Source organism: Pteronotus mesoamericanus, unplaced genomic scaffold, assembly GCF_021234165.1.
Source record: "Pteronotus mesoamericanus isolate MK-2021 breed Mesoamerican mustached bat unplaced genomic scaffold, CSHL_Meso_final scaffold_85, whole genome shotgun sequence".
NCBI lineage: Eukaryota > Metazoa > Chordata > Mammalia > Chiroptera > Mormoopidae > Pteronotus > Pteronotus mesoamericanus.
The window spans coordinates 30,289,112-30,309,116 of NW_026555329.1; the positions used below are offsets into that span (position 1 = coordinate 30,289,112).

At 34.3% G+C, this 20,005-nt stretch overlaps 1 protein-coding gene across 3 annotated transcripts in view; it reads left to right on the forward strand.

The window, feature by feature from the left end:
* The window catches only part of CACNA2D1 (calcium voltage-gated channel auxiliary subunit alpha2delta 1), a 551,478-nt gene that overhangs the window by 449,273 nt on the left and 82,200 nt on the right, over positions 1 to 20,005 (forward strand). For 2 of the 3 annotated variants that reach the window (XR_008528338.1, XR_008528337.1), the window contains one exon: positions 11,761 to 15,898. Coding sequence is in view for 1 of the 3 variants with exons in the window: in XM_054564312.1 (XP_054420287.1) it covers positions 11,761 to 11,877 (117 nt within the window). In the remaining 2 variants the exon portion in view is untranslated. Of the gene's footprint in view, positions 1 to 11,760; positions 15,903 to 20,005 lie in introns of those variants that run through there. The other variant, XM_054564312.1, reaches the window with a different exon arrangement.

The window sequence follows — 20,005 nt, forward strand, 5'->3', positions numbered from 1 at the left end:
TAAAAACACATGATTGGATACATGAAAAATTATTATGCAGAAATAAATGTGTGTATACACACATACATTTAAATAATTAACAAATATACTACCTACCTCCTCAGTTAATGTGATAAGTATGTTAAGGTGCTGCATAAATAATTTGAAAACAAATTATTTGTTGGTGAATTTTATAGATTTCTCTTTGAAGCTGCTATGGATGAGTTAAGTGCAGATGTATCTAAATTCAGTTAGCCGTTATTAGGTAGATGTTTTCACTAGTGATTTGCCTTTTGAAGGAAATGTAATTCAGAAAAGAAAGGGCAAAACTTTGTAGTCAAATGAACAGAAAATTTTCTCTTGGGAAAATTATTTATAAACTTATTTAAATAAATAAAAATTATTGTGCTCTTAATATGTGCATTTAGTTATCCCAGGTCCTGGTTGTTGAAAGAAAAGCTGAGTAACAGTTTAGTAATACTTGTTTAATGTGGGAAAACTGAAAAGATTTGAGCCATCAGTATACAAGGTTTTAAGAAGTCAGGCTTGGGGCAAAATCATATGCATATAACTACAGCTTGGGTGTTGATTTTCTTTCTAATGAGTAATTGAGAAGAAATAGAAATGAGAAATTTTCAGTGATATCTTTATTATGAATCCTTTGAGAGACATCCCTAGGAGGAAATCTAGTAAAAGTACTCTATTGTATCTTAAATTAACAACATACAGCAGTGGGAAAAAGTCGGTTTATAGTTGTAATACAAATAAATAATACAATAATTAATAAATAATAATACAAGAATAAACTTACGTACTCAAAACTGTAAACCTACTTTTGCTCACCCCTGTGTGTGTGTTTATAAAATTTTGGCACTGCACTGTTTTCCTATGTTAATGTGTCATACTGAAACAATCTCTTATTTTCTACTATAGTAATCTTTAAAAATCAGACTTGATTTATCTGGTCATGATGTAGTGGGAGTTTGGTCCCTTTAAGGCAGAGAAATGCTAAAGTTTCACCCATATCAATGCATTTGTGATTTAGAATGTTTTTAGAATGTAGCTCATAGTTTACTTTCATAGAACAATTTCAAGTCTCAGTATATGCGGTTGCCCATGCAAAACACATGAGAAAACATGATCAAGAAACTGAAGAGGCAGAATTTTTCAGTGTGAATCAACTTATAGACTTCGGGGACTTCAAATAACTTATCTAAACTACCACCTCCCAGACTGAAACACATATATCTCATCATCACAGAGTGGAAATGAAACAAAAAAAACCCCAGCAAAATATAAAAATAAAGACAATGGAATAAAGCCAGAAGGAATATTTTTCTTCCCACAATACATGTCTAGAATAATTTTTATATTAATAAGAGTTTATTTGATAAAATATACCCTTAATGCATTAGAGGGTCTTGTTTGTATTCTAATTTTATGTTCCATCAAATTAATACTAAACTAGAACTTGGGAGATCCTCCTGGTAAAATAACAATTAAGTCTTCAAGTTAGTATTTTATGTTTTCAGTGTTTCTAACAAATCAGTATATGTGTTATTTTATTGAGTACCTACCATTTATTTATCAAGCATATACTGTACACCTATCTGCTTGTGGGATATTTGAGATATGTCTAAACTACAAAATAATGTATTTTCTTTAATCTGAAAATCAAATGTAACTGAAAACCCTGTTTTTTCCTCTGGCAACACTACTTAGAGGTAAAAGTATTAGAATAAATGAAGAACAAATACAGAACCCTGAGACAGTAAGCATGTTGCAGAGAGAGCCCGTGTTACTGGAGGAAATGAATACAGGAGGGGGAAGATGGAGACACAGCCAAGCCCCAGATCACATATGCTTTGTAGGACTTGTTAAGAAATTCAGATTCTGTTCTGAAAGTGATAAGAAATTTCAAGACGGGAGTACAATGATTTGTTGTATGGCTTTTAGGAGACTTCTTTTTGGAGAGAAGATTATAGAAAGGCAAGAGTAGAAGCAATGAGGCAAACGAGGCAGCTGCTGTAGGAGTAGAGGCAAGAAGTGATGGTGGCCTGGACGTGAGATGGTGAGAAGTAGTAGGTTTCAGGGTATATTTTGAAGCCAGAGTTAAGAAGACATGCTGATAGGTTAGATTTGAGAAAAGGGGAGGCAACGCAGATGACCTGTTGTCTTTGACCTGATCCACTACTCCAAAAAGTGTCATTTAAAAAAATAATGTTTAGAGGCAAGCTTGAGATCTTTCCCAAAATATATCAGAGCCGAGTTAGTAGAGATCAATAAATGTGGAGGTCGGAGGATAATTCAGGGCCAAAGACATAAAAATGTGAGTTATTGAACTTCTGGTCCAAGGTGGTGACATGGTAGGGCTCCAAGACCCACAGACACACCAAACCCACACCTGTTTCAGAAATCCCCTCTGAAAGAAATGCAGCTGAGTGGCCCCTGCACATTGGTGGAACAAGAAAATGCCCACATGGAAATGGTTAGAAAAGGCTGAGACACACTATCAGAAGAAACCCCACATCTGGCACATCAACATAAAAACAGGAGGGAACACACACTTCTCAGGCTCTCCCTGAAGAGTGAAGGGTATAGACTGAACATCTAGCACTGCTACTGTATAGCCTCATGGATTCTGCTACCCACTACCCATAAACTCCAGAGACAGAGGTTTGGTGAAAAAGGAAAAAGTCTTTTATTTAAAGTCTATACAATATACAATTTTAGAAGAATAACAGGCTCCTAACTCAAAGCCTATTTCCTTTAAAACACCAGAAGGCAAATAACTCCTCTGCCTTCTGCCAGATAAAGTTCAAGGCTGCACCTAGAATCCCTTCTCTCATTTAAAAATACCATCTTTGTGAAATCCTAGTGGCTTAGCAGTTTTCCAGTCACTGTTTAGCTCCAGGTGTCCTTTGGCGTCTGTGCTCGCTAGCTCCCCATTCACGGCATGCCGCCCTTTCCTCCAGCCACTGCCTACCAGCCCAGCACTTGTGCCCCATCCCTCCAGCCATTGGCTATTCTGTGCACCCATGCACCTGGCTGAGCAGGGTCACACAGCGCCAGTCCAGTCGCCAACATTACTGCTGCTTCTCAGGTGAAGAAGAGAGGCATTGGACTTGTCAGACCATGGGAACTCCAGGACCTGTCAACCCAGGAACACTTGGGCCCCTGACCCTCTACTAGACTAGCGAGGGGAAGGGAAGAGGGAGATTCTGCCAGTGCGCCATTTTAAAGGCCTGGCCCCAAATCCATGATCACCAGAAGCACGTAAGAGGGTCTTTTTCCCTTGTCTAAATGTTTTGCTAGCTAGGCACACACTCTGTACAAGTTCCTCCATGCTGGCTTGCGCTGCTTGGTTTCTGGGGCAATGCACACTGGCACTAGCTTGTTTACTGTTGCCTTAGACAGTCTCCTCCTTTGGACCATCCCTTCTCTGAGGAAGACAGGTTTTTGCTCCTCAGGGAATTTCCCTGCCCCTAGCCATCTAGCCAGACCTCCCTGTTATAGACCCCTAATTTTAGGACTTCTGCCTGATGCCTGGGCCCCCAAAACATCCAACTCTCAAAGTCATTAAGGGCTTGCACACATGAGGCCTACAAGACTATAGCAAAGAAAGAAACAATTCTTAATGGGCCCATGAGGACTTACTGTGGCTATCCTCCCAGGGCCCAGAGAACAGGGAGTAGAGAGAAATGCCTTACTCCCAGTCTTTCCTGTCAGGGAACATTTGCTTACTTTAAAACCTTTGTGCCTGAGGGTAGGTTTTCTAATTAGGCGTACACTTAGGGGCTGACTATGATCCTCCATATAGGGTAGGGCACAGTAGGCAGTGCCTTTGTGTTCATACCCTGACCCACTCCAAGTCTCTGGTGTCTCCCTAAGAAAACTTTTGGGCATATCCAGCATCTTGACTTATGAGCTGCCACTCTAAGGATGCACCTCTTTATCACTTGGCTCTGGTGGCCAGCAGGAGTGTCCTTCACAGGTGCTACAGGACGGTAGCAAACAATCAGTTCTTAACCAGCTCTCCTCCCAGAGCTCAGTGCAGAGGCAGCTGACAGAAATGCCCATCTCAAAGCTTGTCCCTGAAAGACACTTATTTGCTTACTTTAGAGCAGCTTACTTTTGCTTCATCCTCCAATCAGCCTGAATCTAGATTCTGACTAATTTCTGCACTTCTGGGACAAGTCAGGCATTTGCACACCCCCAATTACTGGAAGTCACAAAGAAATAGCCACTTCAAGACTTAGAGAGGTGGCTGTTTTATCTAATCTGCAGAAACCAACACAGAAAATCAAGAAAAATTAAGAAACAGAATATATATTCTAAATAAAGTAACAAGGTACAATTTCACAACAGGCCAAATTAAACAGAAGAGTGATTGACATAATAAAGAGTTCTAAGTAATAGTCATACAAATGCTCAACAAGATCAGAAGAAAATGCATGAACTTCAAAAAAGATGTAGAAAATATAAGACAGTACCAAATAGAAGTCACAAAAGTAAAGAATATATTAACTGTACCAAAAAAATTCAGTAGAGATGGGTTCAGTAGCACACTAGATAAAGTAGAAGAAAGGATCAATAAACTCAAAAACAGGTCACTGGATTCATCTAATGTTAGGAGCAAAATGGAAAAAAGAATGAAAAATAGTCAAGAGAGCAATTGGGACTTGTGAGACATCAAGCAGACCAAAATTTATATTATAGAATCCCAGAAAAAGAGAGACAGATCAAGGCAGAAAACTTACTTGATGAGATAATGGTTGAATATTTTTCTAGGTTGGGGGAAGAAAAACACTTCCACCTTTCAGGAAGCCCAAAGAATTACAAATAAGAGGAATCCAAAGATGACCACACAAATCGAGGAGGAGGTAATACCTCCAAACTCATTGTAGAAGGCAGCATTACCCTGATACCAAAACCAGAAAAAGTGATTACAAGAAAACTACAGGCTAAAAATCTCTCTCAAGAACATGACTTGACTTAACAAGAAATGTTGAAGACGCTTCCTTAAGCAGAAGCAAAACAGTTTTAATTAGTAACACAAAAACATATGAAAGTATAAATCTCATTGATAAAAGTAAATATATAGTTAAATTCTGAATAATATAGTATTGTAATGGTGGTGAGTTAATCACATATATCTAATGTAATTGTTAAGAGTTCATCCTGGTGTGTAAGACAGATTAATATCGTATAATGGTTTGTCTTAGCCGTATGATCACTGGCAAACAGCTTATTTTTTTGACACTGTGGCATTCTCTGTAAGATCTGGACACAATATCTACCTTGTAAGGCATCCATGAGAAACAGCTGAGATCATTTATGTGATGTGTTGCAAAGTGTTTGAAAATTTACTCCTAAATAATAGATCCTCGTCCAACAATGTAGTGAAAAGAACTATGATAAAATTAATGATTTCCAAGGTAAAATATCTCAGTTGTGACATCAAAACAAAATGCAGTTGGGAGAGGGTAAAATGTAGAGTTTTAGAATGCATTCAATCTCATGATATTACCAGTTTAAAATACAGTGCTGTAAATTGCTTTGTGTAGCCATTGGTAACCACAAAGCAAAAACATGTACTAGATACAGAAAAGATAAAGGGAAGGTGATCTAAACATATCACTACAGGAATATATCAAATTGCTAAGGAAGAGAGCAAGAGAAGATAAAGGAACAAATGAATTAGAAAACAGCCAGACACCCTAGCTAGTGTGGCTCAGTGGATTGAGCGCCAGCCTGAGAAGCAAAGGGTCACTGGTTCAATGCCCTGGGCCTGCAACCACACATTGGTCCCCAGTGGGGAGTGTGTGAGATGCAACCACACATTGATATTCTCCTCCTCTCGTTCTCCCTCTCTTCTCCTCGCTACAAAGAAAGAAAGAAAAAGAAAGAAAGAAAGAAAGAAAGAAAGAAAGAAAGAAAGAAAGAAAGAAAGAAAGAAAAAGAAAAAGAAAGAAAGAGTTTGTGTGTACACAGCCAGAAAACAACAAAATGGTACATATCTATCAATAATTACTTCTAATGTAAATGGTCTAAATTATCCAGTTGAAAGACATAAATTGGCTAAATAGATTTTAAAAATCAAGACTTAATTATAAGCTGTGTACAAGAGACATATTTCATCTTTAAGAACATGCACATAATGGTAAAGGAATGGAAAAAGATATTCCATGAAAATGGAAACAAAAAGAAACTTGGGTAGCTTTTCTTAGAAAAAATAGATTTTCAGAGAAAAACTATTAAGAGACAAAGTCATTATAAAGTGGTCATTTAACAAGGGGACATAATATTTGTAAGTATTTATGTATCAACATAGAGGCACCTAAATGTATCAATCACATATTAACAGATCAAAAGGGAGAAATAGATAGCAATACGATAATAGTAGGAGACTTTAATCTCCTACTTTCATCAATAGATAGACCATCTAACAGAAAATCAAAAAGGAAACTTTATAAAGTGCCCCTCTGGGTCTCTTTTTATGGCCTTTGTTTTGAAATTTACTTTGTCTGATACAAGTATGGCAACCCGGCCTTTTTCTCTTGCCCATTTGCTTGGAATATTTTTTTTCCATCCCTTTACTTTCAATCTGTGTAGGTCTTTTGCTCTGAGGTAGGTCTCTTGTAGGCAGCCTATGTGTGGGCCATGTTTTCTTGTCCATTCAGCTACCCTGTGTCTTTTGATTGGGGCATTTAGTCCATTTACATTGAGAGTTATTACTGATAGAAACTTATTCATTTTTTCTCTTTGTACCTTTGTTTTTCTCTTTCTCACTCTTTTCCTTCATCTTCTTAAGCCAGTCCCTTTAGCATATGTTGTAGTGCTGGTTTGGTAGAGATGTATTCTTTTAGCCTACTTTTGTCTGGGAAACTCCTTATTTCCCCTTCTATTTTAATTGAGAGCCTTGCTGGGTAGAGCAGCCTTGGTTGTAGGCCCTTGCTTTTCATGACTTGGAATATTTGTTGCCATTCCCTTTTGGCTTGTAGTGTTTCTGTTGAGAAGTCAGCTCCTAGGCGTATCGGGGCCCCCTTGTATGTTACTAAGACCAGCAACACTGAAAGGAAAAGAAACCAACAGAGACAAGAGGGAAGGAGGGAGCGGGCAGTGGGGGAAAAGGAAGGGAAGGGGAAAGTCAAGGAACATATAGCAAGGACTCTTGGACAAAACCAAAGGGAAAGAGTGGAGGGAGGGAGGGAGGGGGCAAGGGAAAGTGGTGGGGGGTAGGCAGAGACAAATGTATTTGGAAAAATAAATTAATTAATTTTAAATAAAGGAAACTTTAGAGTTAAATAACAAATTAGAGCAGAAGAACTTAAGAAACATAAAAAGATTTCATCCAAAAACAACAGAATGTACATTCTTCTAAAGTACATGAGGCATATTCTCCATGATAGAAGATATTTTATGCCATAAAAGAAGTCTTAATAAATTTAAGAAATTACTATATCAAGAAAAAGTTATATCAAACATCTTTTCTGACCACAACTTTCTGACACTTGAAAGCCGTTACATGGAGAAAACTGGAAAATTCACAAATGTGTGGAGATTAAGTTACATGCTACTAAACAAGTATGTATCAAAGATGAAATCAAAAGAGAAACTTCAAAAAAATATTTTGAGACAAATGGAAATAGAAATAAAACATAGCAAAACTATGGGAAGTAGCAAAGTACTTCTAAAAGGAAAAGTTATGGTGATAAACACCTACAATAAGAATTATAAAATGATGTCAAGTAAACAGCCTAAAATTACACCTCTAGGATTTAGACAAAGAACAAACTAATTGCAATGGTAGTAGAAGACAGGGGATAACAAAGATCATAGCAGAAGTAATGAAATAGACACTAAAAAAAAATACAATACAAAAGATTAATGAAACAAAGAGCTGGGGTTTTTGGGGGGTTTTTTTGAGAAAAATAATCAAAATAGACAAACCTTTAGCTGGACTTCCCAAAGCGGGGTGAGGGGTGAGAGAGAGGGCTCATAAAATTAGAAATGAAGAGGAGCTATTAAAATTGATAGCAAAGAAATATAACAATCAAAGAGATTACTCTGAACAATTTTATGTCAATAAATTTGGACAACATAGAAGAAATGGAGAGATTCCTAGAAACATAGCCTATGAAAACTAAATCATGAAGAAATGTAAAATTTAAACTGACAAATTACTAGTAAACAGAATGGATTACTATCAAAAACCTCCCCAAAAACAAGTCCAGCACCAGATGGTTTTACTGGTGAATTGTACCAAACACTTAAAAAGAATCAATAACAATCCTTTTCTAATCTTCCAAAAGTTAAAAAGGAGGGAATACTTCTAGCGAAACAATATAGTACAAGGCCAGGCTTAACATGATACCAAACCCAGACAAAGAGGCTACAAAAAAGAAAATTAAGGCCAATATTCTGGATGAGCATAGATGCAAATATCCTCAACAAACTAAATTCAACAACACATAAAAGGATCATATACCATGATCAAATGTGATTTATTCCAGGGATACAAGAATGGTTTAATGACTGCAAATAAATCAATATAATATACCGCATTAACAAAGTGAAGGATAAAAATCACATGATAATCTCAACAAGTGCACAAAAGACATTTATCAAATTTAACATGCATTTTGGTAAAACTCTCAACATGATGGTATCGAGGGTACATACATCAACACAAAAGCAGTCATGCATGACTATTCCATAGGTAATAACATCATATTCAATGGTAAAAAGCTAAAAGCTTTTCCTTTGAGATCAGGAAAAAGACAAGGATGTCTACTCTTACCACTGTTATCCAAGAATAGTATTGGAAATTCTAGGCAAAACAATTTGGCAATGAAAAGAAATAAAAGGCATCTAAACTGGAAAGCAAGAGGTAAAACTATTTGCATTTAGCATAGTCTTATATATAGAAAGCCTAAAGACCACCACAAAACTGTTAAAATTTGTAAGCAAATTTAACAAAATTGCAAGAAACAAAGTCAGTATACAAAAGTCAGTTGCATTTCTATACACTAATATTGAATTTCCAAAACAGAGAAATTAAGAAAATAATTCCATTTACCATTGCATCATAAAGAATAAAATACCTATGAATAAATTTAACCATGAAGGTGACAGGCCTGTGCACTGAATGCTATAACATATTCATGAAAGAAATTGAAGAAGGTACAAATAAATGGAACGATATTTAATGTTTATAGATTAGAATAAGTAATATTGTTAAAGTGTGTTCATACCACCCAACACAATCTACAGATTCAGTGCATACCTATCAAAATTCCAATGGCATGTTTCACAGAAATAGAACAAACAATTCTACAGTATTTATGAAACTATAAAAATCTCAAATAGCCAAAGCAACTTTGAAAATAAAAAAAGGCGAAAGCCTCACACTTCTTGATTTCAAACTGTATTATACAACTGCAGTAGTCAAAACAATATAGTAGTATCAAAAAAAAAATCACATAGAACGTTGAAACAGAATAGAGAGCCCAGAAATAGACCCATGCAGATATGGTGAATTAATTATGACAAAGGAGCAAAGAATATACACTAGGAAACAAATAGTTTCTTCAGTAAATGGTGCTGGGAAAACTGAACAGCCACAGGCAAAAAATGAAACTAGACTACTATCTTCCATTATGTACATACAAAAAAAACCCCAAATAAACAAATGGGACTCCATCAGACTAAAAAGATTCTGCACAGCAAAGGACACAAAAATAATTAAAAGGCAATCTAATGAATAGGAAGAAATTTATAAATCATATATCTGATCAGGGACCAGTATCCAAAATATATAAAGAACTAATAAAATGCAGTGTCGAAAAATAAATAATCCAATTAAAATGGGCAGGTGATCTGAATAGACATTTTTTTATATAAGACATATAGATGCCCAACAGGCACATGAAAAGATGCTCAACATCACTACTGACTCGAGAGAGGCAAATGGGCCTTGAAGACATTATGCTAAGTGAAATAAGCAAGGCAGAGAGAGACAAATACTACATGGTATCACATATAAATGGAATCTTAAAAAAAACCTCATATAACATATAAACAGGTTGGTGGGGCTGAGGATCTAATAAAACATGATAACTGTAATTGATAACTATGTTGATAACATTGTAAAATTGAAATTTGCTAAGGGAAAAGATACTAAGTATTTTCGCCAAAGGAAAAAAATTAAATATATGAGGTGATGGATGTTAATTATCTTGATGGGGACAATTCTTATATAATATATATTAAGTCACTGCAATGCACACTTTAAATATATTATAATTTTATTTGTTCCTTTTAACTCAGGAAAGCTGAATTTTAAAAATTGCTTTCATATTAAACGATAAAAATACAAGTAATTAACACATGTGTTTAATTTAAAGCTATAGGACTGGATTAGATCACCTAGAAAGGAAGTATAAAGAAGAAAATAGTGAGAACTAACCCCTGGGAAAATCCCACATGTAGGGATCACAAAGAGAACAAGGCCAAGCCAAGGAGAGTAAGATGAACCACAAACAAGTGTTGAGAGAAGATGCAGGAGAAAATATTTCAAGGAAAGACTGTTTATTGTACATTGGCAAATGCTCCGGAAAAGTCAAATAGACCGAGGACTAAGAACTGATCATTTTTTAATGATTCTCAGTATATTTAGAGCCTACCTTTGAAAAATGAAATTTTTCTTAATAGATTATTTTATTTCAAACTTCTCTTAAACAAGCAAACAAACAAAAAGAGATCTGCTACCTTAAATACAATTGAAGAAAGAAATTGTATTTATTTACCAGGTGGCAGGCACTGCATTACACCCTAGTGAGCAAAAGGAGCCTGTTCTATTCTCTGAGAGTTCAGAGTCTTTGTATGTTTATTCTAGATAGAATATTTATTTACTTACTTAAATACTTTCTTACATAAATTGTTTTGATTATTGGAAGTTGAACCTTGGATTAGTAAATTCTTAAATGATGTTTAGAAAAATAATAAGAAATTAGGGTACTCTATTCAATTCAATATATTAAAAGGAATTAAAGGATGTAGAAGATGTTACAGAGTACAGAATTTAGGAATAAAAGATAAGTAATAATATTGCATTAGTAGGCAACATAATGAGTCACAACTAGACATTGGGTAATCCAATGAGTATATTTAGTACTCATTCATTGCTTTCTAAACAAAACTTGATAGCTTAGCTCCTTTTGTAGGATGTATGTTTTCAGAGTGTACTTTCATTTATGGTTCAAATACATTATTCTTCTTTTTATTTTAATTCTTGATGAAGGTCCAGATGCTGCATGTGCAGTATGGTATGCTCACCTTTGAAACTGGATGTAAGGGATGTGGAAAGTAGAAGTGCATTTCTCAAATTTATTTATTTTACCCATCAAAAATTTGTCTAATTGAGTATAATTGCTAGTATCATAATTCATGGGAATTTTAAAACATACTATTAAATTTTATTTTTACTTCTTGTATTTATAAATATATAAGAACATTTTATCCTATGAATATTTTTTTTTAATTTAGAAATTGATATATTACTCAAAACAGCATTCACTGATAAAATTTTCTTCTATTATCATCTGAGTCTACAATAATGTTATAAAGCATTCTTTGAACAGTAAAATCTAGGAGAATGTAATTTATTTGGATTCAAATTAAAGCAGTTATATAAGGTGAGTTCAGAAGTGGACTAAACCTGATAGATGTCTTACTAAATATTTTTCAGGATTTTCTTTTTGCTTTACTTTCCAACAGGAGGATTATACCGACTGTGGCGGCGTTTCCGGATTAAATCCCTCCCTGTGGTCCATCATTGGAATCCAGTTTGTCCTTCTTTGGCTTTTATCTGGCATCAGGCACTGCCAGTTATGACCTTCCAAAACCAAATCTGCATAATTAAACTCCAGACCCTGCCAAAACATGAGCCCTCAAATGCATTAACATAGGGTCAACCATGGAATCAGCAGAGCATTAGCTGGGCCCATCACACGGCATAAAACTAAGGCGCAGACTCCTAAGGCGCCCACTGGCTGCATGTCAGGGTGCCAGATCCTTAAACTTGTATGAATGTTGCATTATTCATGTATAACATCAAAGCGAAACTTTATATGTGCTCTACTGGAAAATTTGAGAGTTTGTTGTTGCACTGTATGTGATTAATTGTAAAAGGGCTCCCCACACAACTGTTTGTGAATCATACAAATTGTCTTGATTTTGACCTGGAATTTTGACTTACTGTAATCCTTGTTCTTTAACCAAGAAAATCTCTAGGGGAAAAGATGTTTCTTTTTTGCCTTCCCTTATTCTTCTGTTAAAAATTACTTCCTGTTTTGAGTAGTTATTATTGAAATATATATATATATATATATATATATATATATATATATATATAGAGAGAGAGAGAGAGGATTAACATTGATGTAATCTTTTGAAATAGATATAATGGTCAATTTTCTATTTTAAAAAATTGCCATGAATAAAATGCCTTATGAAGAATGGCTTCTCTGCCAAAAATATAATACAAATGATGACCAATTAAGTTTTGGTGGGGTGATAAATTGGTTATTTGGAAATATAACTAGGAAATTACTAAACTAAAGGTGCTTGAGGGTGAAATTTGAATGTGTGACATATTTCCTCCTAAATGTAAGCCCTTAATAAGTGCTTCAATGTAACGTCCCTTTTGTTCACAGTAAAGTTATGTAGTGCTAGCCAGATATTTCAACATGCTCTAAGAAAAGCTTGTTGGGGGAGGGGAAAATGTTTTTCTTGTGATAAATGAACTTTGGTTACCAAGGGTATTTTGCATGATGCTGCTGCTATTTTAACATTTTGTTTTTCTCTTACTGTAGAGGATAGTCCATTGAAAAGTTAAATGAGTGACATCACTGTTACATAAGATTCTGAACCTTGCAGTGTAATGCACTTAAGTCATCTTTAAAAATGTTGTAAAGCTACTCTGAATATACTGTGCAATGTAAATGCTGAATGATTGGGTTAGATAAATGGTGAAATGGGAATTAACAGATTTTATACAGATTCGTGCTTTTGCCTGAAAGCCTATGTACAGATATTTTAAGTACATAAATCAGAATTGACACATTTATTTTTTGAAAAGTACATATATGTTCTCAATGAAGATTCATCCTAGGTTTCCTCTTTGTTCTTTTGAATAGTGGCATGTACAATCCAAAAATTTCTACTGCTGCTGCTACTTTTCCCTCCATTTTTAATGGTATGATCACTTGACCAAAATTTCCATGCAGAATGATGAGGGTTTTACAATAATCTGAACAAATAGGAAACCTTGAATCTATATGTATGCACATGAATACTTGATTATGAATAATCAAAATTGTTTTTATACAGCCTCATTGGTAAAAATGGTTAGCATAGTGAATCAGATATTTCATAATAGATTAATATGGAAGCAGAATATTATTTATGTTTTTAAAACTTATTTTCAGGTGTAAACAGTATTTGAAGAAAGGGTAAAAACAATGAATGTGTAACTCTAGTTGTAGTGAATAATTCTGCTGAAGGCTGGAAGTGTGCTGATATTTTTTATGGTAAAATGTATTTGTTCTTTTTTTTTTTTTGAACATGCCAAATATTGGTTTGTGTATATGCTGGAAATTTTCTTAAATATCATTTTTTAAGCCAAAATCTTATTAACATTATCCAGCATGCTTTAATATGCTCACATATCAAACATATAAACAATTCTTTAGCACAGCTTAAAAGATATATTTGTTTTGTCTTTAGCTTTGCATACATTTGTAATTTTCTCCTACTGCCAATATACCCTAGGTACCATTTGCATACATTTCCTTACTTAAAATATTTTTTATTTAAAAATGGGCGAAGGGGGAAATGGATTCACTTTGCCAACTGTTGCTCTAGAGTTAACATCAGTTACCATTTCTAATGCATTGTTGTGATTTTGTAGTCTCATTTGTAACTGGTATTGACATTTTAGAAAACACCAAAGTGATTTAAAAAAACAGAACTTCTCACTCTAGTAACAACGTTTAAATCATGTTGTTTGTTAATTCAATATTTAAATCTTATTGTTAACTTTTGCTAGACTTTTAAATCATGAAAGTGTTGGGAAGGGGATATCAAAACATAAAATTATGTTAATTTGTGTAAATAAGCAACACATTGAAAAAATTAAATTGCTTCCAGCATACAACAAACTACCTTAAAATTATCTTTAAAACCCATTAAATATATTTTCATGGCTAATGTCACTGAAATTGTATGTATTCATCAACTACATTATTGTTGTATTAATCATGGTTAAATGTGGCATCTCTTGGCAGGGTCCTATTTGATTTCATTTGCCATCAAAATATACCTACATGCATGAGTCTTGCTATGATCCTTTACTTTCTGCTATAAATAAACTAATATATTAGGACAGCCACATGATTATAAATTGGGTAAGAACGTGCGCTCTAAAAATTGTTCTGAATCCTAATACTAGTCTCCATGCCTTTAGTAGACTTACTATTTTATAAGACAGTAACATTCATCCCATCAAATTGTTATATTTAATTTAGGATTTTTCTGTGAGTTCTCATTGTTGACAAGAGCTTAAATTATAGTATATTATAAACATTGATTTTCAAAGACTAAACAGTACAAGAGATCAAGAAAAAAAGCTTTTAAAACCTTCACTTATTTAATTTTTGCTATCCTCATGCAGCTTTATGTAGTTTGCCATTAAAATAAATTCAAATAAGTCTTGCATTGGTGTTGAGTTACAGGAGCAAATTTTGCATTAATGGTTTTCTTCATTTGAACAACCAGCATTACTGCCAAACACCAATCGTGGTCCATATTTGTAACAGGTTTTTAACATGACATAGCAAGTTTGATTGAAGAGATTTTTAGGTCCTGGGCCTATAAGATTTTAGTATGATCTTTTTTCATGTTTCTAATGCTTGAGGCATTATTGCTTAACTTGGAAAAAAACTAAACAGTGTTGCTGCCATTTGTAAGTTTTCTTATAATATTCCTTTTATTAACTTTAAAAACTGGCCTTACTGGGTTCAAATAGTCAGTATCCCTTTTAAGTGGCCTTTGCAACCCAAGTGTTACTTGCTTATTTGATGCTCTTGTATTTTCCATCTCATTTAAATCTTCATCTCCACCAAAGCTTAAATTCTGTCTCAATTTAAAACTCTAAACTATTCCATTGATCATGTCAGTTAATATTAAAATATCTAGAGGTATAGAGTCTGATCCAGTGAAAAATGGATGTAGTGATTTCTTTAAGTGTAAAATAGAATGATTATTTCACTTGCTCACAATTTCAAATATTCTATTATTATCTGGAACTTGTATTGTTTTCCCATAGCAGAATGTTAATATTGCTAATAATCAGTTTGCATTTATATAAAGTGCAACTCAATAAATCAAATGCATCAAGTGTTGAAAATAATTCTAGAACTTCAAAGACTTAGACAACCCTTACCAATAATTTCATGTACTTTACTCATATAGCTCAAGTAATTCACTCGAAGAAAATTCCTCTGAGACTAATGGGATACTGTCTTGTATAGATGCCAATTGAGTTTACAGTGTGACCTGACAAAGCTATCTTTTTTGTTGTGCTGTATGATTGTTGGATCATGCTTTTTAGGATACTTTTATTAAAATGCTCAGTGTGCATCCATGCAAAAGGCCAAGAGGCTTTGTGAACAAAAGATCTTTTCTCCCATTTATTATGTTCTCTTGACACTTTTGTGGAAATTAACTAGCCTGATAAAAACATTTTGTAAAAATTTGTATGATACTGTTATAAAAAATATTTATAATCCCAGAAAATGTTGTGTTAAATCTTGTGCAAAAACAGTATATTCAGAATAAAAGTTTATCATTTAAAGTCACCACAGTTTGGGTTATTTAATTATTTAAAATCTAGTTGAAAGAAAGAGAGGCCTCATCATAAATATATTTTAAGAAAGCCTCTTTCCTGTGGATAGAATTCTAGATTGTGGAAACAAGTCAGGCTTGGAAAGTACTCCTGCAATCACAGAACTCAAATAACAAATAAGCAAATGTACTTGCAACTTCTTCACATAACTCTGACCCTTCTCACGTGTGCTTTGCCATCAGGTCATTGAGAAACTCATTAAATCAAACTTTGGACTCCAATGTGAAAACACAGAAGTCCCAGGAAAAATATTCCCATGTTTCTTTAAAGAATGTGGAAAAAATAATTTGAATGAAACATGTTAGAATATCTGAACTATGCATAGCTTTTACTACACCTGACTAACATTTAATTATTTCTTCTAGCTATTTTATACCAGCTGAGACAATGAAGTCTATGATGAAGAGTTTTCCAAAAAACTGTTAGCTTCCTTTTATATTGATACTAGCTTGCCACCTGTTGTCCTTTGCTCACCTAATAATAAAGTGGTGAGACTGATATTGTGTGGAATCTAGTATAATGTAAGCCTGCTTTTCTTTCTGGGGTACCCTCATGGGAAAGCAAAAATACCTATATGTAGAAGGAATGTGGTGCATGGGTATCAATGTTGGTGGTTACTCAGTTTCTGATCAAGGCATTTTAACAGGAAAAACCCCACTTAAAAGTGTAAGGTAGATAACATTTGTTTTTTGAACATCTGGCTCCATTCTGTACCAATTTATCTCCTCAATCAATCCTTGACCCTCATTTCCTCTATCAATCATCTGATGCCACCCCAACCTCTGCCCTAGGGACCTCGTTTCATCAAATCTCCTTTCCCAAGCATATTCAGTCTTCCCTTTCTGCAGGCACACTGCCCGCTGCCTGCAGACACATTCAGAACACCTCTATTTAGAACAAACGTAAAAATCAGACATCCACTGCTGCCCAGTGCCTGTTGCTTTCTAGACTCATACAGCTGGAATTAAACTATTCCTCTGCACATCTGCAGACACATGGTGGTAGTCTCTTTGCAATATGCCCAACTAGGCCTTAGAATTTTAGTTTGGAAAGGCATATTATTATCTCTGACCCTTAGTTTTGAGCTACCACTGAAAAACTTTAGTGACTTGTATGAGGTGCTAATAAATGTAATGCCTTGGGAAAATTGAATGACTTGAGGATTTTTTGATACTCAAATTCTTTGTATTTTAAAGTGGAGTTATTCACAGAGCACCTTTACAATTTTCCATAAATTGGCATGCAATCAACAATACTATTTTTAAATATTTTCTATGTTAAATTGGCTCACTTTTTAAAATACATGTTTAACAGGGAAATGTAACATTACTTCTGTAATTGGAAAACCAATATAATTAGCTATAATTAGTAGGTATGTCATATTAAAATAGGTTCATCTTTATTATGATGAAAAGAAATCAGTAGAACTACTCAGTATATGCCAGTAACAAATGTGCTAGATTTAACATACTTCTTTAACATATTTAATGTAATGGTGGATTAGGCAGTATTTGTATTTTGGCCACTAATGTTTGAAATGTAAACCAGGACTCAAACAACCCACTAAATTGTAGTTATTAATACATTAAATTATATTTATCAAAATATACACAAAATTTTTTTCAAGATTTGAGTTTTCTTCAGTGGACAATTTTTTAAATGCTTTAGCATAATCATAATAGGTTTTTTAGTACCTCAGGACTGACTCTAACACGTCTTTAAAGTTTACTTGTAACACTTTTTCATTCATATAAGGACAATATATAAGGAACCTATGTGTGAATAAGTTTGTTAATTTCCTATAGTGGGAAGAACTGCTCTTTTCCAGATATTATCTTTTCTCTAATTGTTTAGTTTAAGAAAAATAAATCTCTTTTGTGAAATTATGGGATTGATAATAACTTTTAAATAAATTGTTAACAAACATGTCAGTTGTTACTACTGGTGCTTCAATCCCTTCGCTTATTAATTTTAAAATCACAGTGATCTGTAAAATTCCTAAGTGCAATAACTACTACCCTAGTCCTCTTTATAAAGGAGTTTAGTAAAATAATAACTGCAATCTATTGCTTAGATTTGTGCCTCACTTTACCACTTAATAGCTTTGAAAACATGAACAAATCACATAATGTCTCCAAGCCTCAGTTTCCTTAGCTATGAAACAGTATAAAAGTAACTACATTTAGTGTAGAGTACTGAGCATAGGATCTAGCAATGAGTAAGCACTCAACAAGATCATCATAATATTATGAATTGTGACCACAGTCATTTTCCTGGGCATCATAATCATCATTTTTGGCTGAAGCTTTTAAGACCCTAGTATCTGCACCATTTGTCACTTAAGACATTTACTCATTCATTTAACCAAAAACATTTAATTGAAGTGTTAGAAGTAGAGCTTATAGAAGATTTTTTAAAAAATAGTCCCTTTCCTCATAAAACTATGGATTGTGAATATTACAAATTTAATAAGCACTTACAATAGTATGAGGTAAATGATATGATATGGGGAAAAAATAGTATTATTGGAGCTTACTGTAGGGTAATCTAGATGGATTGAGCTGGCCAGAGAAGGCTGCCATGACTTTGGGGTGAGGGAAGGAGGTAGCAGTCCTATTAAGAATAGAGGAGAGTGCGTGAATACTGAGAGGTGCACTCAGGGAACTGGAAGTAGCTCAATATGAGTTCCAAATGGTGTGAGAGGTGGCTGACGAGTAGCCGGAGATGAAACAGGCGATGAGGCTGGAGAGACCGAGGGTCAGAGCCTGGAATCCTCTCTGAATCGCATGGAGTATTTAGGCAACTGGAAGCTGCTGAAGATTTTAAACCAGAGAATAGTATTATCAGACTTGTGTTTCAGGAAAACGACTCTGAATGAAATGTAGGTTTTTGGTACATGAACACGAGTAGGAAGGGAGACCAGTTAAGATACTATCATCAGGAAGAGCAACTTCTGGTGACTAGCACTGGTAAGGAAGATAGAGAAAAATGGACTCACTTGAGGAATAGTTAGAAGGGAAAAGGGAGACTTCATGATGCACTCATTGTTGTTCTGAAGGACAGGAATAAAATTAGAATCACTCCCAGGGTTCTGAAACTTAGTACTGTGGCTAGTGGTTCAATTCCCCAAGTTAGGGAACATTGGAGAACACCTGGGGCAGAGGTGAGGTAAGGCGGGACAAATCTGGAGGACACTGCACTTCACAAGAATTGTGAATGAGCTTTTTGTACAGTGCTGAGGATACAAAGGCGAGAGGGTATGAATTCTACTGCATGATAATATGTATGCCAGGATAATTATAAGGACTTGTTTGTGTGTTTATTTGTTTTGATATAAATACTGACACACAGGACCCACTTTAATTCAGAATCTTAGGTGGTTCTATTGGGCAGGCTGCATTACACTACCTGGGGACATGTAACAATTATTATTATGTTACAAATTAAACTTTATAAAACCCTACTTACATGCACATTATTGATTCGGTCTTAAATGGATCTTAAAATGGATTTTGAACATATTTTTGGGACCACACCCTGTGATTCCAACTCAAATTAAATCTTTTTGAGGAGTGTACTTTTTAATGTTTTATTTTTCTTTCTGGATCTGGATTATACAGCTGTATACAGCCAATACTTGATAAAGTTCTCATTGATTGTGGTTGATAAACACAACTACTCTTGGGACAATTATTACTACTAGAAATTTTATTCCTATTTAAGTCATACTAATGCTATCAGATGTCTCAGAGTTGAACCACAGATTTCTATAAATATTATCAGAAATATGTCAGTTTCATTCTTATCATAAATGGTACTGCAAGTCAGAAAAAAATTAGAAAATGTTATTAACTTGCTATTTGTACATATTATATTTAACTAAATGATGGCTATTCATTAATAAAATAAAAAGCATATCAAAACTTTTTAAATCCACTTAAAAGATGAATATTTCATATTGATTTCAGACTGCCTGTCCATCTGGATATACAGAACCTTGACAAAATCATACTGAAACCAGAGAGACCATGTGGCACATGGTTGAGGTTCCAGTCT